General features: G+C 50.1%; 2 protein-coding genes across 4 annotated transcripts; one reads left to right on the forward strand and one right to left on the reverse strand.

The window, feature by feature from the left end:
* The first annotated feature begins 242 nt into the window (after positions 1-242).
* Positions 243-18750, forward strand: Man1b1 (mannosidase alpha class 1B member 1). Of its 2 annotated transcripts, none has more exons than XM_038337291.1 (13): positions 243-448; positions 915-1023; positions 1796-1911; positions 5567-5721; positions 7912-8021; positions 10229-10414; positions 11842-11990; positions 12268-12456; positions 14538-14728; positions 15037-15157; positions 15650-15847; positions 15930-16061; positions 16834-18750. In XM_038337291.1, the coding sequence occupies exons 1-13, from the start codon at positions 338-340 to the stop codon at positions 17035-17037; spliced, it is 1971 nt and encodes a 656-aa protein (XP_038193219.1). In that variant the 5' UTR covers positions 243-337; the 3' UTR covers positions 17038-18750. The 2 variants fall into 2 exon arrangements, with proteins under 2 accessions (XP_038193219.1, XP_038193221.1); XM_038337293.1 differs by having other exon boundaries at positions 15934-16061.
* A 90-nt stretch (positions 18751-18840) lies between these two features.
* On the reverse strand, positions 18841-22831 carry Dpp7 (dipeptidyl peptidase 7). 2 transcript variants are annotated; one of them, XM_038337295.1, is made up of 13 exons: positions 22693-22831; positions 22492-22605; positions 22282-22421; positions 22026-22153; positions 21393-21528; positions 21232-21313; positions 20957-21123; positions 20696-20756; positions 20193-20311; positions 19948-20104; positions 19750-19814; positions 19299-19369; positions 18841-19164 (listed from the first exon to the last, which is right to left on the reverse strand). In XM_038337295.1, the coding sequence occupies exons 1-13, from the start codon at positions 22787-22789 to the stop codon at positions 19068-19070; spliced, it is 1434 nt and encodes a 477-aa protein (XP_038193223.1). In that variant the 5' UTR covers positions 22790-22831; the 3' UTR covers positions 18841-19067. The 2 variants fall into 2 exon arrangements, with proteins under 2 accessions (XP_038193223.1, XP_038193222.1); XM_038337294.1 differs by having other exon boundaries at positions 22026-22189.
* Positions 22832-23550: the final 719 nt, after the last annotated feature.

Consider the following 23550-nt stretch of genomic DNA (forward strand, 5'->3'; position numbering starts at 1 on the left):
CGCCCCCAGCAAGGAGGCCGCAGGACGCCCACGCCCGCCCAGGAGGACGCAAATCAATGACGTAAGGCGCGACGAAATTACGTCAAACGGCGCAGGGGCGGGCATCCTGACGCAAGCGACTCACCAGGAAAAACAACTCAAGGCTGTACGCATGCGCCGTAATTAGAGTAGGGTCGTGCGCTTGCGCAATGAACCCCAAGACGCAGCGCGTGCGCACTGGTGTCTAGGGCGATGGGCGGGGTGTGGACGCCTTCGCTATGGCAGCCCGCGGTCTGTCTCAGTCTTGGGCTTCCTGACGCCTCCTGCAAGCGAGGTCTCTTGGGCCAGCTTCGCAGTCATGTACCCACCGCCGCCGCCGGCGCCTCACCGGGACTTCATCTCGGTGACGCTGAGCCTGGGCGAGAGCTACGACAACAGCAAGAGCCGGCGGCGGCGCTCATGCTGGAGGGTGAGGCGGGGTCCGGGCAGGGGACGACCTGCGGTGGGTAGCGTCCAACTGGAGCCTGGACCCTGTCGTCCGGGTCTCTTACAGCTTGTAGACGTTCCCCTGCCGCGTCTGGTTCTCGCAGCTTGGGTCCCGTTGTTATTGGGTCCCCTGCCTAATGCCAGGTGTTTCTGGTGGTCCTTGGCTGAGGAGCACGGGTCCAGCATGTATGGTCGGAAGCATGGTTCGTTCGACGCCCGAGCCAGGGCATGGGGATTTCAGGAGTTTTTCTCAATTGCATGTTCAGCTGAACAGATGGTGTACAGCTGTTGCCACGTATAAGCTAGTGTACCCTGTCACACCTGGTGCTGCCCCAGCCATGTAAACTTTGCTGACAGGGAACTTCCCTTAAGTATGGACACGCCGCAGGTTCTCTCTGAATTGTTGTCTTCCGAATCTGTGACAAGTATCATTTCTGGCTCTCCCTCAGAAATGGAAGCAACTTTCAAGGTTACAGCGGAACGTGATTCTCGTCCTCCTGGGCTTTCTGATTATCTGTGGATTCTTGTCTTATCTTCAGGCGGCTGACCAGTGGAAAGGTATCTGAAATACCAGTGGTGTTAGGGACGTGGGGGTGAGGGCTGAGGTCAGATACATTCTTGCAGTCCAGTTGAGACAGTACCAGGAGGCTTATGTGGTGTCAGATGAGCAAGAGGTGGGGGTGGAGGTCAGTATGGCCACCTTGCTATGCAGCTGACTGTATGTCGCTCTTCAGGTATTTGGTGCCAGCAGTGCTGCCTCTCTCTGTCAGAGAATGTCGGTCAAGAGCATCAGCACTACTCACACAAAGTGTTCCTACCACTTGTTACAGTGTGTTTGCCAAAGACCAACAGATTTCTGAAAGGATGCTGAGGATCTCTTCTGGGATTCGCTAGGGTTGCCACTCTTGGAGACCCAAACATTGCTGCAAATTGTGCAGATGAAGCTGTTTAGCACCATGCTCTTCTTTCCAGTATAGACAATATGAAATTGATGTGTTTGGGTATTTGCGTGTTGTGCTTAAGGACACACTCGGCCAAATGCTCGAAAAGGAACCGATTCAGCCTGACTGTAGTCCCAGCACTTGGGAAGTAGAGGCAGGAGGATCAGGAGTTTGAGGCTAGCCTGGGCTACATAAAACTCTACTTTCAATAAAAAATATATGTTTATGTGTATATGTATGTACGTGTGTATGTGTGTAAATGTATATCAGATTTGAACTTTCTTGAATTCAGTAGCTTCTAGGAGATCTCACTGACCTAAAACCACACCTGTTTAGGCACCTTTTAGTGAGCCTATCTGGGCCTTAAGGTAAAAGATTTTCTTCCACAGGACTGAGTGGCACTCCTGCAGAAGAGCAGAAGATGAAGCCGGAAGTCCCACCTGTCCTACCAGCTCCTCAGAAGGAAGGCACTAAACCAGAAGAGTTTCTGGCCATAGTCCCTCAGGTATTTCCAGTAAAGGCTGTGCAGAGTTGCCACTGGGGTCTGCTCTGGAGTGTTGCAAGTTGACAGACAGTGCCTCAAAGAGGCTGAAGGCTCAATTGAGGCTGGCTGTATAAAGCTGGGGACACTTGCTTCAGTTTCTTTGCACAGCACTGTGGTCCAGCTTCAGTGTTAGGTGCTAACTGCCTCTTATGAGGAAAGAGACTTTTCCCTTTGGAGGACCCACAGAAGCTGATAGGAAGGACAGGTGAGAGGCCAGCAGCAAACAGTATCAGACAACTGGCTCAAGGCAGAGTGCTGAGAGCTGGAGCCATCTGGGGAAACGTTCAAGAAGCTCCCATTTCTCTGTGGGTGGGCAGAGCAAGGTTGAAGGAGATAGACCTTTGTAAAGTTGTGGTTCTGGTGGTGCCTGAGGGGTGTGGCCAGTGCCCTCAGGAGATCTGAGGACAGAGTAGAGCCGTGCTCAGGTGGAGATGCTTCACAGTGGAGAAGGTGCTGTCAGTTAGGTCATGGTGTGGGGATAGAGTGAGGGTCTCCGTGCAGAGGGACACATGAGAAATGAGCAGGAGCCAGTAGAACACTGAGGTGCTCCATCTGACTGCTGTGTTGTGCCTAGGAGGCAGTATGGAGACATTGTGGGTGGGTGTTATTAGAATCACCTGTCAGGGAGTCATGTCTGGGGAGTCCTGGGTAGAGGGAGCATAGTTTGTCTAGGAGAGGTTTTGGGAACAACCCAGCCTCATCCTGGGGTATCCACTCTGAGAAGTTTAGGATTATAGGGAGTGGGGCAGATGGAGTGGAGCCTCGAGGTAGGTCAGAGGCAACGAGAGAGCCAGTTGCTGAGAGCTGATCTGTGATAGAGACGGGCTGGACCTAGGTTTCCTGAGATCTGAGACAGTTGCCCACAGCAGTTGGGTTCATCTATACCCCGAAACCTTTGGCTGTCAGTTGCTTTTTTCTCTATCACATAGCAGATGTTGTAAAACTTCAACTTCTCCTGTGGGTGGAGTCTTGCACACAGGTGGAGGTTTCATATCCTTGTAGGCTGTCATACAAACAGGAAGCCCTTGCTAACGCCTCTCTAGGGAATTGCTTTTCCAGTACTAGTTCCTGAATTGAGACATAGACACATATTGGCTGGGGATCCAAGCATGAGGTTGTCGTCCTGGTGAATTTGGGGGTGCCTTCATTCTGAACAGGGAGTGTTGTATGTTTTGTCTTCAGAAAGCTTGTTGTTACTAAGTTGCTGGATACGCACTAGAAAGGACAGGAGAGTAGACCAAGTCTGTGTTGGCAAGCCCCTTGGTCAGGCCATATAGGGAGCGGGTAGAGTTTGGAAAAAGACAATTAGCATGCTGCCCCTGTAGGACTGTTGATACAGCTTTAGAGTGACAGACTTGCTTCTAGACAGACCTGTGCACATGTTGGTGATGCTTCCAGTTTCCTTGTGTCTTTCGGGAGATGCAGCACACACGTCAACTCATCCCAGATAGACCAAAGTACAGATACTACCAAAGTCCATTGTGGTGAGCCAATGACTTTTACTGGGGTTACTTACAGGAGTATGGGGGAGAGGTTACTTACAGGTGAAGAAATGATCCAAAGGCAGCTGCATCACCAAAGCCTACCCCAGCATGGGTGACAGCTCACATAAGCTGGGACCCTGGAGCACACTGCACAGCCTGCAGGCAGCTCAGCAGGCTGGAGAGCATCCTTTCCAGGTGCTGCAGTTGGTCTCAACCAGTTGCTGCTGCTTTCAGGCAGGTGGTCTATACTGGGTCTTTGCAGCTTGCCTTCCCTGAGGGTCTTCATTGCAGCTCAGCTCCTCTGAGAGGAACTCTCAGCTTTCATTTCTTCCTCTGGCAGAGAGGGGCCTAGAGAATCTGGTCAGTTTCAGGGGCTTCCTGCTTAAGGAGCTTCCCTGCAGGATGGAATGTTTCCATCGGGTAAATGCTTTCCTGCTCTGGATTTTCCTGTAAGCGGTAATGTTGCCAAATGCAAGAGATAAGTATCTTAAGTTTTTTTCCAGTCGTTCAGTGTGCTGCCCTGAGCAGCTTTATGGACTTTGTCATGTGCTCAGCCTCTGACTTTTCCCGGCAGGGAGGTTTACGCTCTAACTGATTTCAGTGTGAAAGGAGGATTGGAATGTTGATAAGACAGAATGGAAGGCATTCATTGTCACCCTACTTAAGGCAATTTTAAAAATATTGGTGTACTTTAGTAGATTTAATTGGATGCACACATTTGAGTACAATTGGGGTTAGGTATCGTGGATTCATTTACTTACTTATTTATATAGTTAGTTTTTCAAGACAGGGTTTCTTGTGTAGCCCTGTATAAATGGAGGCAGAGCTTTCCTTTTGTCCCAACTGCCCAGTATCAAATAATCATACAAAAGTTTATATTAATTACAGAATGTTTGGCCTGTAGCTCAGGCTTATTATTACTGATTATTAATTATTTATTATTAATAATTATTAGTTCTTAGAACTTAAGTCAACCCATTTCTATTAATCTACACTTTGCCATGTGGTTTGTGGCTTTTCCTGTTCTCTAGCATGTCTTGTTCCTCTGGTGGCTGGCTCATATCTCTCCCGACTCCACCCTTCGTTCTCCCTGTGTCTCCATTTGGCTTTTCCGCCTATCCTCATTCTGCCTGGCTATGTGCCAATTCAGCTGTATTATTAACCAGTGAGAGGAATGCATGTTCACAGTGTACAGAAGGATTATCCCAGGGCACCCCTGCCTGTCCTGTAATGGGATCTGTAAAGCAAGCTGGCCTTGAACTTAGAGAGTAGCCTGCTTCTGGAGTACTGGAATTAGGTCTGTGTTGTGTGCATTTTCATCCTGAGTTTTAGTATCTTCTGTCATGTAAACTCTTATAGCTGGGTCATTCATTGCATGTATGTATACAATGTAATAAATGTAATTTACCAAATCATTTATTGAGGATATAAATAAAGCTAAGGGTAGATTTCTGTGCCTGATGCTATGGAGCACAGAATGAGTCTGGGAAGTATACTGTCCTGTTGCCAGAACTGCTCTGAGGGGAGGGTGACAGTGGGGACCTAGCTCTCTTATCATTTGCAGTGTTCCCCCCCCCCCCCCCGACATCTTTCTTTTCTTTCTTTTTTCTTCCTTTTTTTTTTTTTTAAATTTATTTTTCGAGACAGGGTTTCTCTGTGTAACAGCTCTGGCTGTCCTGGAACTCTGTAGACCAGGCTGGCCTCTGCCTCCCGAGTGCTGGGATTAAAGGCGTATGCCACCACTGCCCAGCTATTTGCAGCCCTTTGATCTGTGAGAACCCAAGGCTTTTTGCACTTTCTCAGATGGAGTGAGTAACCCTGGCTGCACTCACAGTGTCTTATCTTTGTCATTCCTATCCCTCTAGAACTGTTTCAGTTTTCAGCTGTTCCCACCAGGGCTCTCAGCTCTGTATCCAGGCCTGTACTAGCCATTTGCTATTTCACCAAGTTCCTAGGCACCTCATCTCTCAAACCTGCAGACTGCCAGTTCCCCCAGGCTTTAGTAGAACACAACAGCACAATGTCCTCTCTGGGTATGAATACACGTCTGAGGGACAGAATCTTCTGCATATAGAGAAGCCCAGGCCGTGACAAGTGATGTATTTTCACATGTAACTCTGATATTGGTTTAGAAGCAGCAAAGGCATTTCCGGAGGGGCCCTCCCCACCTGCAGATCAGACCCCCCAACACAGTCTCCAAGGATGAAACCCAGGATGATGCTAAGGAGAAGGAGACAGCCCTGGGGGATGCCCAGCAGGAGGAAAACACACAGAGGACCGTCATCAGGTACGAGTAAGAGATGGGTCTGAATTTGCAGTGTCTGATGCCAGCCTGTCTGGTTTTATTTTAATGAGAGTTCATTCTGTCCATGTCATATTTTCCATTTGAAACAGACCGTGTTCTGAAGATGGCTTCAGTAAGTTTTATTATTCAGTCAGTTTCAGAGCCACATGGTCTGAGAGCAGGACTATTTTAAGGCTTGTGAGGGTAGAAGGTCTAGAGGAATGGCGGGAAGGAGAAAAGTGAGACTCGGTCTTTTTCTGTGGCAGGTGGCTGTGGGGTGACAACTGGTGACAGGCACTTCCTTTTCTAGCCACCTATGACGTGGCAGTGAGCAGAATGAGAGGACGTGGCCTGGTTCCCTGGACTGGGCTGGCACTTGTCAGCCAGTGAGTTGCTTGCTGGCTGCACTCACAGACGCCTCAGTCCTAAAAGGCCTTCAGCCTCACTTCCTGCTCAGTGTCACCCTTGAAAACATCAGGTGCAGCTCTCCCGGGAAGTGTGCCCTAATCTCTGAGCCTGAGGAGCTGTCCTGAGGATGTGCAACCTGAGGTCTTAGATCCACGTGCACATAGGGAGACAGGGTGGAAGTAGCAGCCTAGAAAAGTCCTAGGGAGAATAGCAGTTTGGGAAAGCTCTTAATCATGTTTGCGGGAGGAAAAGATTTGCTTCCACAGTCAGCATCTGATTCAGCTTGGTATTGCTTATAGTACTCTTAAAAAGACAGAGGAATGGAGGGGTGGGTAATAGCTGAGCCTGGGTCCATTCTGTTCAGGTTGTTGAAGAGATCCTTTGAAGTGACAGAAGACTAGCATGCCCCCTATATAAGCATGACATGCAAATCTGTGAAGCATTCTATATTATAAAAAATAAAGAAGCCAGGTGGCGGTGGCACATACCTTTAATCCCAGCACTTGGGAGACAGAGGCAGGTGGATCTCTGTGAGTTTGAGGCCATAGAGTAAGTTCCAGGATAGTCAATGATACAATAAAACCCTGCCTCAAAAAAAAAAAAAAAAAAGAAAAAAAAAAGAAAGGAACCTTAATCCTTTAATCCCAGCACTTGGGAGGTAAAGGCTGGTGACTGTCTGTGAGTTCAAGACCTGGTACATCTACATAGCAAGCTCCAGGTCAGCCAAGGCTACTCCAAAAAAAAAAAAAAAAAAAAAAAAAGGGGGGGGGGCTGGAGAGATGGCTCAGAGGTTAAGAGCATTGCCTGCTCTTCCAAAGGTCCTGAGTTCAATTCCCAGCAACCACATGGTGGCTCACAACCATCTGTAATGGGGTCTGGTGCCCTCTTCTGGCCAGCAGGCATACACACAGACAGAATATTGTATCCATAATAAATAAATATTAAAAAAAAAAAAAAAGAGGGGCGGGCCTGGGGAGATGGATTAGAAGTTAAGAACACTTATTTTTGCAAAGGACCTAGGTTCAGTTCCCAGCATCCACATAGTGCACACGTGGTACAAATGCATACATACAGGCAAATGTTCAATACACATAAAAATTTAGACAGAAAAACAAATATACTTTAGCAGCAACGAAAAAGAAACCTTTGAGTCCACACTCAATCAGGTGTCATATGGCAAACCTCTGCCTGTTCCTGGTGTGCTTATCATCAGACAGAACCCTAGAGGGACTCTCCAGATGTCATATCCATGAGTAGAGACAGTGCCAGGCTAGGCAGCTACCCTGACTCCTGCACCCATCTGATTTCTCTTTGGGTGTATTCAGTTTATTTATACCATAGCAGCTTCAACCTCTGGCCACTGCATCTGTCCCCAGGATTGCTCCTTGTATTTTCTTTTTTTTATTATTAAAAATTTCTACCTCCTCCCCACCTCCCATTTCTCTCCCCCTCCCTTAACTCCCCTCCCCTCCCCGTCCCTTTCCAGTCCAAGGAGCAGTCAGGGTTCCCTGCCCTGCGGGAAGTCCAAGGTCCAACCCACTCCATACAGATCTCAGGAACTCCTCTAGCTTAGATCTCTGATCTACACTCTCCCCTCCACATTCAGATGACTGCCCAGGAAGCCATGTTCCAGATGGGGTGTGTCAGGATTAGTTGGTTGTTTTCCTGCCGCTCTGTGTTATGCTCCCTCAGTGGAGCAGGCCTTGTCCTGGGCACATGGTGGGTTTGGAGGGTGCAACATCAACTGATGGATCTAGCTGACTGCTTTTTCCTGCTCCCCCAAAGCTGGCGGGGAGCAGTGATTGAGCCTGAACAGGCCACTGAACTCCCTTCAAAAAGAGCTGAAGCCTCCACCAAACCTCCTTTTCTGGCACCTAGGATGTGGAAAAGTCCAGGTGAGTTTTCCTGCCCCCTTTCCTCACCAGAGCTGTGCCCAAGAGCCTGGCGGTTGTTACTCCACATCCCAATCCCTGCGCAGCTCCCCCTTCAGCACCCTTGCTCAGTCCACATACTTTGTTCAGCCCTGTGACTCTCTGTGGCTTCCTAGTTCCCCTGATTTTTTGCCTGAGCACTGAGCTATCAGAGAGGATGCTGTGTTTGAGAAGTCTAACTTTGTCATTCTGCTCCTAGGCCAGGTTGTGCCTTAGTGTAAGAAGATACACAAGATTAAAGTTACACATTTTAATGATAAAGATTCAATAAAATAATTTTTTTTATTTTCTTTTGTTTTGTAGACAGGGTTTCTCTGTGTAGCTTTGGCTGTCTTGGAACTTGTTCTATAGACCAGGCTGGCCTTGAACTCAGAGATCTATCTACCTGCCTCTGCCTCCGAGTTCTGGGATTAAAGATGTGCACCACCACCACCTGGGCATCAATAAAAATAAATGCCTTGCTAAAGAAGCTGGGAATAGTGGCATGTGCCTTTAATCCCAGCACTTGGGAGGCAGAGGTAGGCAGATGTCTGTGAGTTTGTGGCCAGCCAGGTCTACAAAGCAAGTTCCAGGACAGTTAGGGCTGTTACACAGAGAGACCCTATCAAAAAAAAAAAAAAAAAAAAAAAAAAAATTGGCTCAGTGATTAAGAGCACTTACTGCTTTTTTATAGGTCCTGAGTTCAATTCCCAGAAACCACATGGTGGTTCACAATGGTCTATAATGAGATCTGATGCCCTCTTCTGACATTCAGGCATGTGTGTAGACAGAGCACTCATGCCTAAAAAAAATACATAATTGTTTTAAAGCTTTTTTTAAGATTTATTATTTATAATGTATGTAGTGTTGTGCTACCTATATTCTGCCTGCATGCCTGGAGAGGGCATCAGGTCTCATTATAGATGATTGTGAGCCACCATGTGGTTGCTGGGATTTGAACTCAGGACCTCTGGAAGAGCAGTCAGTGCTCTTAACCTCTGAGCTATCTCTCCAGCCCACATAATAAATTTTTAAGAACATAATGAGATAGCCAGGCGGTGGTGGTGCACACCTTTAATCTCAGCACTCGGGAGGCAGAGATAGGAGGATTTCTGTGAGTTCGAGGCCAGCCTGGTGTACAAGAGCTAGTTCCAAGGCAGGCAACAAAGCGACACAGAGAAACCCTGTCTTGAAAAAACAAACAAAAAAAGAAAGAAAAGAAAATATGAGACACAAGTGCCCCTTGATGTGTCAACTTGTTTCAACTTATTTCTAGACCTGACAGGTCCTTGGACAGGTCTGTGGGCCACTGGGATTGTAGCATCATTTATTGAGATCTGCTTAGTCCCAGCCTTGTGCTAAGAGCTCTGTGTGTGTGCGAGCTCATTTCCATTCTCATAGTGTACCTAGCCTGTTTCTGTTACAGTGTTTTTTGCTGTAAGAGATGTCTGTATTTACATATACATTGTACATATAGAAACTGAGCTCTGGCTAGTCCTGCAAGAGCCTGCTTACAGGAAGCTGAACTTCTGAGTCCTGGTACCACTTGTTAGGGCACATAGAGACCACTGTGTTAGCAGTGGTAGGATCAAGCCTTGTCCATCAACAGGAACCTTAGAACCTGGTGGGAATAGGCGTGTGGTGTGGCACCCTAAAGACTGCTGTGTGCTGCCTAGTTTGGGAAGATAAAGCTCCCCATGGAGGTGAGGCCATATAGGTACTGGTGTGTCTGCACCTGCCCCTGTCCCCATGGGACTCAGAAATCTCATCTGGTTGGATAATGTGTGTGTGTGTGTGTGCACCTAGGGTGTATATGCCACAGTGCCCAGTTGCTGGTTCCTACTTACTCCTAAGTTCAAATCGCACACTCTGGTGGCCGGGCTCTGCATTCACCATCTGCTTCAGAGGGCTTTGCTCTGCTTTGTTGTGGCGGACCATAGGAATGCTTCCCTGTTCCCCTGAGGTCCTGGTGCACTGCGTGTAGCCTGCAGAGGACTTGCTTACTGATCACTGTGTGCTGTGCTCTGGCCTCGGCCATCACTGCCTCACCGTAACTCACTCTGCCCTTTTTTATATAAGATTCTGGCCAGATCCATCTCGGTACTGTAACCAAGGGGTCACAGCTGGTCTTTGACCCCTGCCTGCCCCAAGAGCGGGACTGTTCCCTACCACTTGTGTGTTCTCCTCTCTAGGTCCCCCGAATGAGCGCCAGAAGGGGGTGATTGAGGCCTTTCTCCATGCTTGGAAAGGTTACCGAAAGTTTGCTTGGGGCCATGATGAACTGAAGCCTGTGTCCAAAACTTTCAGTGAGTGGTTTGGCCTGGGCCTGACCCTGATCGATGCCTTGGATACCATGTGGATTCTGGGTTTGAAGAAAGGTAATGACTCTGATTGGACTGAGTTTCCATGTGTGGCACATAAGGCAGAGCAGTACGTCAGGCTCCGTGTGGGCCACGGATGCCACTCCACTGGATATCTCCTAAAGAGCTAAGGGTGGCCTCGGCTCTCATCCAGCCTGCTCTGCTGCAGTAAGGACGACTTGGCTCTGTAACTCCAAGACGTCCTTCTTAGGTTATGCAGATCCCATTTAATTTGGTAGTGTGGGTCCTCAATCATTTCTAATTGAGAATTGTTTTTATTTTAAAAGATTTATTTTTTATAATTTATTATTTTTATTTTATGTTTATTGGTGTTTTGCCTGTGTGTATGTCTGTGTGAGGGTGTCGGGTTCCCCTGGAACTGGAGTTACAAACAGGTTTGAGCTGCCATGTGGGTATTGGGAGTTGAACCCGGGTCCTCTGGAAGAGCAGTCAGTGCTCTTAACCGCTGAGCCATCTCAGCCCAAAGTGTCTGCTGGGGACTGTTTACGCTAACCAGAGCTGCTCCACGAGAGAACCTTTTGTTTGGGATTGTTTGTTAAATGTATTGTTTTTGCGTGTCTGTGTGTGGGCGCCTGTGTGTATTACGGCACACATGTATAGGTCAGGCGCCAACTCATGGGAGTTGGTGTTCTTCCACCATGTGGGTTCCCAGGATTGAACCCAGGTATTTAGACTTGGTTGTAAGTGGATAACAAACCATCTCACCTACCCTGTTTGTTAAGACAGGTCTCAGGTACCCTAGGATGACCTTGAACTACATGTATAGCTGAAGATACCTATCTCCACTGTGTGCTGTACCATGCCTGGCTAGTGTGTTTGTTTGGTTTGGTTTGGTTTTAAAAAATGTGTTGGGGGGACTGGAGAGATGGCTCAGTGGTTAAGAGCATTGGCTGCTCTTCCAGAGGACCAGGTTCTGTTTCCAGTACCCACATAGCAGCTAACAACTGTCTGTAACTTCAGTTTCAGGGGATCTGATGCACACATTTCATACACAGACACTCATACAAGTAAAACATCTATACACAAAAATAAAATCTCAAAATATATTTTAAAACAGCATCTTGGGAGACAGAAGAGATGGCTCAATGGTTAAGAGCGCTGGCTTAGAGCACAGGTTTAGTTCCCACCACCCACCTGTAACTCCATTTCCAGAGGGGATATGACACTGTCTTCCAGTCTCTGCAGGCATTGCACATACGTGGTGCACAGACATATATGTCCACAAAAAACACTCATATATGTAAAAATAAATAGAATAAAAACAGGTCTTAGTATATAGACCAGAGGGTATAATGAGCTTTGGGCAGTCATCCTGCCCAGCCTCCCAGTGCTAAGACTGCAGTCCTGTGCCACTACACTTTGTTCTGCCATAGAATGACAGATTTATACATTTGTTCCTTTGCTTTTACCCTTCCATTACACAGAATTTAAGGAAGCAAGGAACTGGGTGTCAGAGAAATTAGACTTTAAGAAAAATGTCGATGTCAACCTGTTTGAGAGTACCATCCGCATCTTGGGGGGCCTGCTGAGCACCTACCACCTCTCGGGGGACAGTCTCTTCCTGAGGAAAGCTGTGAGTATTCAGGACGAGGGTCCCTGTAACTTGACGTGGGAATGTGGAGGATTTATTTCCAGTTTCCTCTTCCAGTACATTTGGTTTTCTTCTGCATTGGTGTGTATGAGCTGCCACATGCTTTTCTTTGTGTAGGGAAGTCCCTCGGTGCTGTTGCTGTAGCCTAGTTTTGCCGTGTGATGGGTGTTAGCAAGCCACCAAACTGTTTCTCCGCTTGGGTGCAGATGGTGATGTGGAAAAGCTCTCACACTTGCATCTCTGTTGTGCTTCACGTTAGGAAGATTTCGGAAAGCGGCTAATGCCTGCCTTCACCACACCCTCCAAGATTCCGTACTCTGATGTCAACATTGGCACTGGATTTGCCCACTCGCCCCAGTGGACGTCAGATAGCACAGTGGCAGAAGTGACGAGCATTCAGCTGGAGTTCCGGGAGCTTTCTCGTCTCACCGGAAATAAGAAATTCCAGGTAGGGGCTAGAGAGATGGCTCCATCGTTAAGAGCACTTGCTGCTCTAGCAAAAGGTTCCAGGTTCAATACCTAGAAACTATGTGATGACTCACAGCCCTCTGTTTTGTGCCTTTTTTGTTATTTGTTTGTTTGATTTGAGTCATAGTTTCACCGTATCTTTCTGGCTTACTTAAAACTCACTATATAAACCAAGCTAGGCTGGGTGGTGGTGGCGCACACCTTTAATCCCAGCATCTTTGTGAGTTCAAGTCCAGCCTGGTCTACAAGAGCTAGTTCCAGGACAGGCTCTAAAACTACGGTAAAACCCTGTCTTGGGGGAAAAAAAACCAACAAAAAACCAAGCTGGTCTGGAACTCATAGAGGTCTACCTGTGTCTGCCTCCAGAGTACTGTGTTTAAAAATGTGAGTCACCACATCCAGCTCTTTTCTCTGTAACTCCAGTTCCGGGGGATCTGACACCCCCTTCTGGCCTCTGTGTGTACCAGGCTTGCAAGTGGCACAAAATAAAAATAAAATCTAAGGGACAAAAAAAAAAAAAAAAAAAAAAAAAAAAACCCAACCAATTTCAGACAGGATGGGCAGGTTCTAGATAGACATGATATCCCTGGATATCAGTGCTTCTCACAAGTGTAATTGCTGTGTGTGTGAATTTCATTTTCCTTTTTTTCCCAAGACAGAGTTTCTCTGTGTAACAGTCCTGGCTGTCCTGGAACTCGCTTGGACCAGGCTGTCCTCGAATTCACAGTGATCCACTTGCCTGTCTCCCAAATGCTGGAATTAAAGGGGTGCACCACCACCTGGCCATCGTTTTTTTTTGTTTTGTTTTGTTTTGTTTTGTTTTGTTTTGTTTTTTTTTATTATGTATACAACATTCTGCCTCCATGTATGCCCACACGCCAGAGGAGGGCGCCAGATCTCAGTACAGATGGTTGTGAGCCACCATGTGGTTGCTGGGACCTCCGGAAGAACAGCCAGTGCTCTTAACCTCTGAGCCATCTCTCCAGCCCCCGCCATCGTTTTTTTTATTATTATTTGTGTGTATGTGTGTACTTACTATGGTGCATGTGTAGAGGTCAGAGGACAGCTACTGTCTCTGTCTTTCTAACTTTATATACATGGGTTCCAGAGTTGCAAGGATCAAGCTCAGGTCCACGTTGCATGGCAAGTGGCTTTACCTACTGGGCCATCTGATTGATTCTCATTGGTTCTCAATATGTCTGTTACATAAAACCAGCTATTAATAGCCTCCTCATCTTGTGAAATGGAAACTTGTGCCAATTAAAGACTGTGTGTTTCCATTCCCAGCCCCTGACAGCTCCAGTCTACTGTCTGTCTCTATGAAGGGGTATGTATAAGGGACTGATGTGTGTAGAATCCACACTCTGCCATCTCCTGGTGGCTTTTTCCATTTAGCTTTTGCTGCCATTGTTGGGGTTCCTTTCTTTCCCTGGAACTCGACTGGTAGACCAGACTGGCCTCGAATTCACAGAGATCCATCAGTCTCTATCTCCCAAGTGCTGGGAATAAAGGTGTGCGCCACCACTGCCTGGCTGTTGAATATTTTTATCAGGAAAAGAAAGAATTGATTTTCTTCTAATGGTTTGGGGTTTTTGTTTGTATGTATGTTTGAGATAAGATCTCAGTCTGTAGGCCAGGCTGGCCTTGAACTTGATGCAGTTCTCTTGAGTCACAGGCCTGAGCAATCATGCATTGGTTGTTCTGATACTGTTTAATCAATTGAGATCATCCTGTTGATATTTGTGACATTTAAATGATTCTTATGCACTGAAACCATCCTTACCTCTTGAGCAGGTTAATGTGTTTCTAAATTGCCTTGTTAGCTTGTTGTGGAGGAACTCTGCTTCCATGTTGGTAAAGAATTTGGTTTTAGGGGGCTGGAGAAATGGCTCAGAGGTTAAGAATTTGGTTTTAGTTTTCTTCTTGCTGGTACTTTCATGTGGCTTTGGTGTTAGGATATTGCTGGCTTCGTGGGACAGGACAAGAAGTGCCACCCTTCCATTTCCTGAAGTTTGGGAAGAATTGACTGGTGTAAGCCCACTCTCCCCTTGTCTGCCACAGGAGGCCGTGGAGAAAGTGACAGTGCACATCCATTCCCTGTCTGGGAAGAAGGACGGGCTGGTACCCATGTTCATCAACACGAACAGTGGCCTCTTCACCCACCCAGGAGTGTTCACCTTGGGTGCCAGGGCTGACAGCTACTATGAGTACCTGCTGAAGCAGTGGATCCAGGGTGGCAAGAAGGAGACACAGTGAGGCCTGACCCACTGCCTTGATGCAGGGCCCCAAGCTTCTGTCCCCATCCATTGCTAGGAGTCAGCAGTGGTGCGGGTGGTTTGGCTTCCCTACGTGAACTTACTTCCCAAATGGGATGAGCCATTCAGCAAGGCATCAGTGCCAACATGGCAGTTGCTCAAGGGCCTGAGCTTTGACTTGGGTCGTGTGTGCACTGTCTGCTCCCCAGGGAGGGGCAGGTCAAACTGAGCAAAGCTCCTGGTTCTGTACTCTAGGAAGAGGTGCATGGCCATGCGCAGAGTAGCCTGACTTGTGATATTCACAGGTTGCTGGAAGACTATGTTAAGGCCATCGAGGGGATAAAGACACACCTGCTACGGCATTCTCAGCCCGGAATGCTCACCTTCGTGGGAGAACTTGCCCATGGCCGCTTCAGTGCCAAGATGGTAAGTTGTGAGGACTGTCAGAGCCTTTAGGAAGCTACTCCTTTCTTTGTGGCTTCCAAGGCCTTAGGTTTTTTGTTTTGTTTTGTTTGTCAGAAGTAATAAGGAAATCTGGTCATCAGCTATCAGCAGCCATGCTGCCTGGCTTGACCTATTCATGTGATAGCATCAAGCAGAGCCTCCGCATGCCCTGCGGTAGCAGGCACAGGCTCTCCCAGGGCCAGCTGCCTTCCTTGTGGTTCCGGAAGTGCAGCAGGTCTCTGTAGGTATTTGTGGGTAGGATGAAGGGGTCAAGAGGGCCTGAGTCAGTATGGCCCCCTGCAGGAGCCTGCACTGTAGTTTCCCCCTGGATTCTCTGGCACAAATACTTTGCCTGGACTTGAGTCTGCATGTGACAAGTACCACTCAGCCTCACTGCCCCTGGGTCAGGCTGAGTCTACTTGGTGACGGCCAAGCAGTGTGGACCTAGGTCTAGATGTGACACTCTGTTTCCAGGACCACTTGGTGTGCTTCCTGCCAGGGACGCTGGCTTTGGGCGTCCATCATGGCCTGCCAGCTGACCACATGAATCTGGCTCAGTCACTCATGGAGACCTGCTACCAGATGAACCGACAGATGGAGACAGGTCTGAGCCCTGAGATTGCACATTTCAACATGTACCCTCGGGCAGATCATAAGGATGTGGAAGTCAAGGTGAGCCTGGGTGTGGGCTGCATTTGGGCAAGGTGATGCCCGCAGGGCTGGATACTCCATGAGCCTCTTGCTCTGCCCCTAGCCAGCTGACAGGCACAACCTGCTGCGGCCAGAGACTGTGGAAAGCCTGTTCTATCTGTACCGTGTCACAAGGGACCGCAAGTACCAGGACTGGGGCTGGGAAATCCTGCAGAGCTTCAATAAGTACACACGGGTGAGCTGTTAGGCAACTCTTTGTGGTCTTGGCTAGTGACAGACACAGCTAGGTTCCAGCAAAGCTCCGGCAGGACCCACACTTGAGACTGCTGGGGCACAGGTTGGGAGGAGCCAGCTTTCTGGGGCTTTTAGTTGGCTGTCCCCTAGTAGTGTGCCCTTGATAGGGTAGTCATCTTGCTGAACTGAGTGGCATTGGGGCCCTGTTGTCTAGAAGCTTACAGATGTCCAGTGTCTCTGGGCTCACTCTCAGAACCCAAGCTTTTCTGAGAAGGGTTTCTTTCTCTTGCCCTACGGTGCCCATGGTTTATAAAATATCACTCAGTGATCCAGAGTACTGCCCTCACCCTGCCGTCCCTACCTGGAGTTCATGGTTCACCTTGCCCTCTCATTGGGAAGGGTTAGGAAAGGTAGTGGAACTAGACATGGTCTGGGTGTGATACCCAGCTCTTGGTCCCAAACCTCAATAACTTCATCTTTTTGCTTGAGCCTGCCCTAGGTTATGTAGAACAAGCTAGATGCTGGACGTGTCCTGTGACCATACCCTTCTGGAGGCAGTTTCTGGTCACTCGGGTTGTTGGCATTTTACAGGGTCCTTGTGGCCATTACTTAGGTAGTCACTAGCCCTGAGTCTACCCTGGGTCACAGATGCTGGGGTTGAGCTAGTAGCCTGGGTGATACCTCTTGCTAGTGGTTCTTCCTAAAGCTTTACTCTTCATACTGGGCCCAAGCTATGTTCAACCTGTGTCATGGCGGCTTTGGCTCTGATGCAGGTCCCCTCAGGTGGCTATTCTTCTATCAACAACGTCCAGAATTCCCAGAAGCCTGATCCCAGGGACAAGATGGAGAGCTTCTTTTTGGGAGAAACACTGAAGTACCTCTACCTGCTGTTTTCTGATGATATGGAGCTGCTCAGCCTAGACACCTGTGTGTTCAACACAGAAGCCCATCCTCTACCCATCTGGGCTCCTGCCTAGCAGGATAGCACCTGGGCTGGTGACCAATGGCAGACTGAGGTGGGCCTAGCGGGTCTGTGACCTTCACAGGGCCCATGTAGTTTTGGGCAGCCATCAAATGTGATGTTCCTGCCCAGTTCTAGGCTCCTCCTGTCTCAGCTTTTCATGAAGATATTGGGGGGAACAAGAGTCAAATTAGCAGGTATGGGATTCTGGGATTTAGGCTAACTAGTCTACCAGAAGCCTTTGAGTTCCTTGAAAACTCATGTCATGACTCCTGGTTCTTGTCCCCAAATGACCCTCGTGGCTGGCTGCAAGCAGCCCCATGGTAGTCCCAAGACTACCTCCTGGGACCACTTAGGACCCCAGTGCCTGTGTTGAGTTCAGAGTGATAGCCCAAGTCAGTGAGGTGCCAGGCTTGGCCTCATGGCCTGTGCAAGTCCTGACCCACAGGTCTGGTGGGCCTTGTGGCTCTAGTGTTTACGGGTTGGACTCAGGGATCCTCCTGGCTACCCTACTGGGCTGGCAGGGGTTAGAGCAGCAAATTGTCTTATCTCCAGGACACCCTGGTGTAATGTGATTCCTCAGCTGAGAGGAGAGTGGACTTGGTCCCACTGTAATGGTCCTGTGTTGGGCGGGAGTGGTGTCTGTGGACTGCAAAGTCTGGACTGGCTGTAAGGGACAGCAGGGTCTCTGGGTAACACTGCAGTAACTGCCCCTCGAGTTGGAGCTGCTGTTCACTTCAGGTCAGAAGAGTGGGGAGAGCAGACTTTGGGGGCATTCTGTAAATAGGCCAGAATGCTTGGCTTGTGCTCTCAGAATGGTCTGAAGACCACCAGCTGGCTGGTCGGAGTACATTGTGGAGGAGGTACACCAGCAGAAGTGTGTACCTTTCTCTTTCTCAGATGTTTGTGCCTTGGTGTGGGAGCCTATGGACATGAGGGTAGGGTAGGCCCTATCTTTGATCTGTTGTTAGTGGAGTGTCCCTGGGCCGTGGCTGGTAGTTCCCCATCCAACACCAGGGTAATTCCACACAGCAGTGTAGGGTAAACTGTACAGAACCTAAGGCACCTCAAGGCGGGCCTGTGTTCCCTGTGTACCCCAAGATCTGGAGGTTTGACCTTCTCTCTCCCCATCTGCAACTCAGCATCTCAGTGGCAGCCACCTGTGTCTCTGAGGCACAGTAGTTGCCTCAGGGACTTCCTGTCAATCACTTGTACCCCAAACCAGCTCTAATCCCAAAGGTGTCTACAAAGAAGGACCTGCCTGGTGACATATCTTTAGGACTCACTGTTGTGTGTAGAGGCTGCCTCCCCACTTCAGGCTGTATCCCTTCCTGTTGATGTTGGCCTTTCCCCGTGTTGTCCTCTGGACCAGGAGCCCCATAGACTTGTGAATGGGCAGCCTTAGGCTTTGGGCGAAGCCTGAGCAGTTGAGAAGTATGTATTTTCCGTCTCTGGCATGATCTCCCAGATGTATTCTGGAGGGTGTGGTCACTACCAAGGGACAGCAACTGTCCCTGTGGCCCTCTGAAGAGTTGCCATGAGTCAGAATAACCAAGTTGAAGATGTCCACAAAGCTGTGAACTGATGGCCGCGTTGAAGCAGACAACATGGGAACAGTCATGGGAGGGGAGGCTGGCGCAGGGAAGGCAGATTCCCTCCCTCTCACCCTGAAGCACGAAGCCTGAGAGCTGGAGTCTGTGTTTAATTAAATGTCTAACTGGTCTCTGCAGGCTGTGTGCAGTGTACTGTCTTGTCTAGAGCATATCCCAAGGGTCCCGTCTCTCCATGCCTGGACCCTGCCAGACAAGAAGGAAACATCTAACCAACAACCATAAGTTTATTCGGTTCCTTCCGTCCACCATCAGCTTTGGTACCTCTTGCTTGAAGTTCACAGTAGGCAGGCCGCCGTGATCTGGACGGTCCTTCAGATGTAAGGCGAGCTGTCATGTCACAATTGCTCACATAAAATAAGGGATCTCTGGGTCCTGCTGTGCCTTAGCTGGAAGAATGCTGCTTCTCGGGCCCAGGCTGCCAGGACACTGCTGGTCACTTCAGTCTGGCTGCCTCTACCCACTCACGGATGAGGGTGGCTTCCAGTTTACGCACCTCCACGACAGATGGAGGGTCTTTTGAGTTAGATGCTCTAAGAAGACAGACGAGTGGCCACTCAGGTGGCAAGCATACAAGGTGAGTGAGCTTCATGCCCATCCAGCCCACATCCCACCACTGGCCCAGAGTCATCAAGGAGGGAACTGGGTGGGCTGTGCCTCACTGCACCTGAGGTCTAGGTGATGTGCTCCCCCCTGGATGGTGACAGCAATGACCGATGAGCTCAGGTTGCTGTGAATCTGTTGGAGGAATCTGAGTTCGTGACCTGTGCTTTAAGCCACAGGTGGGCAACCCCTCTCCCACCCTGGCACTCTGACAGGTGCCAAGCACTGTCTGGGAGACGCAGCTGAAGCAGTAGTGAGTTCACTGTGCAGCCTCAGATGGTGCCATTGGAAAAGAAAGGTGAAATCTGATGGACCAGATGTGAGACTGCAGTAAGTGATGTGGGAAAGAAGCCCTCAAGAGAGAGAAGAGCAGCAATGGCCCAGTGAGCCTGAGCGTGAATCTGGAATGGCAGAGGTTCTTTGAGTTGTCTGGCAAAGTGGGAACAGCAGCAGACACAGCCAGGCATTGCCAAGAGTACCTATATGGGGCCATCTGCTGCAAGGTCAGGACTTACCCCGCCCCCTGCCCAGGGGTCTAAGTCACCGTTGGAGAAGATGATGTTGCTGGCAGCTTTAAGGTCTGAAAGGAACACAGTAAGTGGTAGCAGGGCATCCAGTATGGCCTTTAAAGCCGTGAGCTGCATCTGGGGGTGCAGAACCAGCTCGGGATAGAGGGTAGGACCCTTCCTGGCTCCCAATCCCCAGTCCTTTACCGCCACCCCAGAAGCTGGTTCGCAGCCAGTCCCGCCGAGGCCACACGCCCCATGTATTCAGGCAGTATTGCTGGCGGAGTTCCTCAGAGAACGGGATGTCGGGGAACATGTCCGTCATGTTGTTGCTGTCAAAGGTCAGATTGATCTCCGTACAGGCCTGCGGGTAGCCCACAGTGAAATAAAGCAGCCAAGCCACTCATCCCCACCCCTACACTTGGCAGTTTAGCTCCCCTGTGTCCACAAACCTGGTAGTCCCAGGCCTTGGCATCAGGGCCAGTGCCACAGCCAGTGGGGTCAGCACAGCTTTGATAGAGCTGGTAGATGTCAAAACAGGGCTCCATTCCAGAGGAGTTGTAGACCAGCCCTGGATAGGAGGAATGCTGGGACCCACAGCCGGATACTACATGCTCAGGCCCCTTCCCACCCACCTTGGAAGGAAGCACTGAGGTCCATGGAGCATGTGCCAGTAGCTGGCCTGGCCTCTTCAATGGCTGATAGATACCTGTCTCACTCCCAGCACCCTGACCCACAGCAGGGATTGCAAAAGCCTCTGGCAACTGGAGTGTGCTCTGACAGGAAGTCATGCTACCCACTTGAGCCTCTGCCCAGCTACAATACAGGTCTTGTCCTTTCAAAAGCTGAACTGAGTCCCCTCCTACATCTCAGCCTACCAGACCAAGCCCCAGTTCAGGGCTCTGGGTCTTTTCCTACTCGGAGGCCTACCATGAAGGCCAAGGAGTAGACCAACCTGTCAGTGCTCGTAGGCCCATGATCCTCTGGTTCTCCCTCAGCAGTCGTTCACAGCCCACCTAGAGGAGAAGGGCAGCAGAATATCTCAGCAGAGGCCCCTTGCCCGGCTTGACCTTCTTCCCTGGTCCCAGAATGTGGGTCAGGGCTGCTAGCCTACATGGCTACAACAGAATAGTATCTGATGGTGCCAAAGCAGGTAGCTACAAGGCTCTTGGGCCAGGCCTGCACTGGGACCTGCACTTAGGGAGAGCCACCTCACCTTGACAGGGTTGGCAGGGAGATTTCCAAGGAAGTCAGTAGGGTATGGGTAGTCCATCATGGCGAGCACGGTAAATGCATTCCGAGCAAACCCAAAGAGCTGAGTCAGGTCCTTTGGGCTGGAAAGCGATTGGCAAGTACCAAAGTTCTGCCTGATGGTGTCATAAGCTGGGAAGAGAGAGGCCGGGAGAGGAGGCTGTGAGGAAACTGCTGGCAAATGTGAAAGACGAGAATGAGTACCCAAAGCGGGCAGCAGGCAAAGAAGGATGCCCTCACCTCCCTGGAGGAACAAGTCCTTGATTTGCTGGAAGGCATCCCGGACAGCCTGGGCGCACTTGGGACTCTGGTCATAGAAGTCCTGGAGACAAGACCATGGTTGCTGCTGCTGCCGCCACCACACCTGCACTAGCCTGAAGTACCCAGGTACCCTCACTCACCGCTGTGACATCTTGGAAGAATTGGTAGGAGTCACCAAGGCCTGCAACAGCTACCACAGGAGCACTGGCTGCCAGTGCCCCCACCACCAGATGGGGATACTTCATCCTCATGTAGGCGCTCAGCATCCCCCCGTAACTGGGGACAGAGCACAGGATTATGGCTGTGGAAAGTGCCTGCATGCCCAAGCCAGCAGCCTCACCCCATCCTCCAGGCTGAGGTTCCTGGGCTGGACCTTTCTCCTCCCCTTGGTCTTTCCCTGCTCAGCAGCACAGTGTGGAAGGACTTGAACCTTTTAGGCCTACTTATTCTGACCCCAGGGCCAATGCAGATATAACCTTTACTGGGGAAGGGCACCTGTGGGAATGGGGATTGTCCCATTAGTGTGGACAACAAAGTCTCTGAGGTCCAGCTGAGGAGGAGGTAAAACTAGACCCAGTCCTGCCATGTGCGAAGTTAAGGACTGAGAACACGGTCTGGGCAGAGGAGTGGAGAGCAGGAGACATGTTTGGCCCTTCTTATATAGGGTGTTTCCAGGTACAACGAGGTGGGCATCAGGGAAAGGTAGGAGTAGGGATCCTTCAGCTCAGGTGTGGGACAGAATTGTGTAACCTGAAGGTAAATCAGGGACCTACCTCCCTCCGAAGGCTACGACGGGAGCATCCGGGACCCCAAGATCTTGCCGCAGGGCCTGGAGCAGCACAGCAAAGTCAGCCAGTGCCTGCTCCACAGTCAGCAGCTGCATATATCCCCGCTGTGTTGACTGCACACCAAACGGAAGCGATTTCCCATAGTACCGCTGCGGGAAGCAGGAAGGGATGGCTAACCGCTGCCTCTGCACTCCCCACCTCCTTCAGCTCAGGGACTGCCTGGAAACATCCAGATACCCACGTGCTCCGCGAAGACAAGCAGGGCCCCCTGCTGTGCCGCCAGTTCCACCATGAAACCAGAGTTGTTAGCGAAGGACCAGATGTCCCCTTCATTCCCGGTGTAGAAGAAAATGGGCCCCTTGCCCGCCTTCCAGAACTTATCTGTGGGAAGTGAGTTTCCGTGAGGGCATAGAAAAGCCAGCAGAAGACTTGCCGTGAGGACAACACTCACCTGACAACAGGAACCTCTGTCCAAAGGTTTTGTTGCCGAAACTCTCAAAGTTGAAGTGGTCCATGTATTGCTCAAAATAGTTCTCCAGAAAGTCAGGGTCTAGAAATCCATCAGCTGAGGGCGGGTGCAGAGGCTCAGGAGCTGGCAGGGATCATCAGGGACCCAGGAGGGTCAGGAGGGAGGGCGGCCAGTAACACTCACCTCTGACTTGGAGGTTGCGCAGCCCCAGTGCCAGCAGCAGGACCAGGACCCGGGAAAGGACCCCATGGTTCACAGAGACACAAGGCTGGAAGCTCATGCCTGATTCTGAGATGGGCGCCGGCAGTCATGTGACGCAGATCACATGACTGGCGTGGCAGGCCAGGCAACATCACGTGACAACTTCGCAGAACCGTCCGTTCGTAGGTAGCCGGAGGACCACTTCTACTACTCCCTCATGCATTGCTCTGGGTCGTATGATGTAATATTAAGGGTTCCCTGGGATCCTATTGTGTTCTCACGGAGATGACTACTGTGGAGACCCAGGAAGCAGACGAGAGGTCTAGGGTGTGTCAGGACTGTGTGGTCTCCCTAAGTGTCCAGTTGCTGAATACCACAGAGTGATGGGGGGATCCTCCCACGCTGGGATACCGCAAGGTGTCGAAGTCCCCAGGGGTTGCGGGCCCCATATCTTCCACTGGCGGCTGGATCTACGTCCTCATTCGGCACGTGAGCCCATCTGTGTGCTAGGCACTGAGAGCTGAGCTGGGACTTCACCAACATGGACTCAGTCAGAATGGCCACCCCTCCCCCAGCCCTCAGTACTGGTCAGCACCCTTGCTTCACTGACACGCCCGTAATCCCAGGGCCAGGGACATTGGGACAGTTCTTTCTGCCCTAGGAGAGTGGCCTCAGGAAGGTAGGGGTGTTGGGAATTGCTGCGGAAGCATAGCGTCTCTGAGAGAGGCTTTTCTAAGTGGCATCAAGCATCTCTGACCTTCGAGTGTGTGGCCTCTCTGTTCTCCTGACTGTTGGCACTGTGCCCATGCCCAGACAGAGTGGGGGAGATGGAGGGATAGG

The sequence above is a fragment of the Arvicola amphibius genome, chromosome 7, assembly GCF_903992535.2.
Source record: "Arvicola amphibius chromosome 7, mArvAmp1.2, whole genome shotgun sequence".
NCBI classification, from domain to species: Eukaryota; Metazoa; Chordata; class Mammalia; order Rodentia; family Cricetidae; genus Arvicola; species Arvicola amphibius.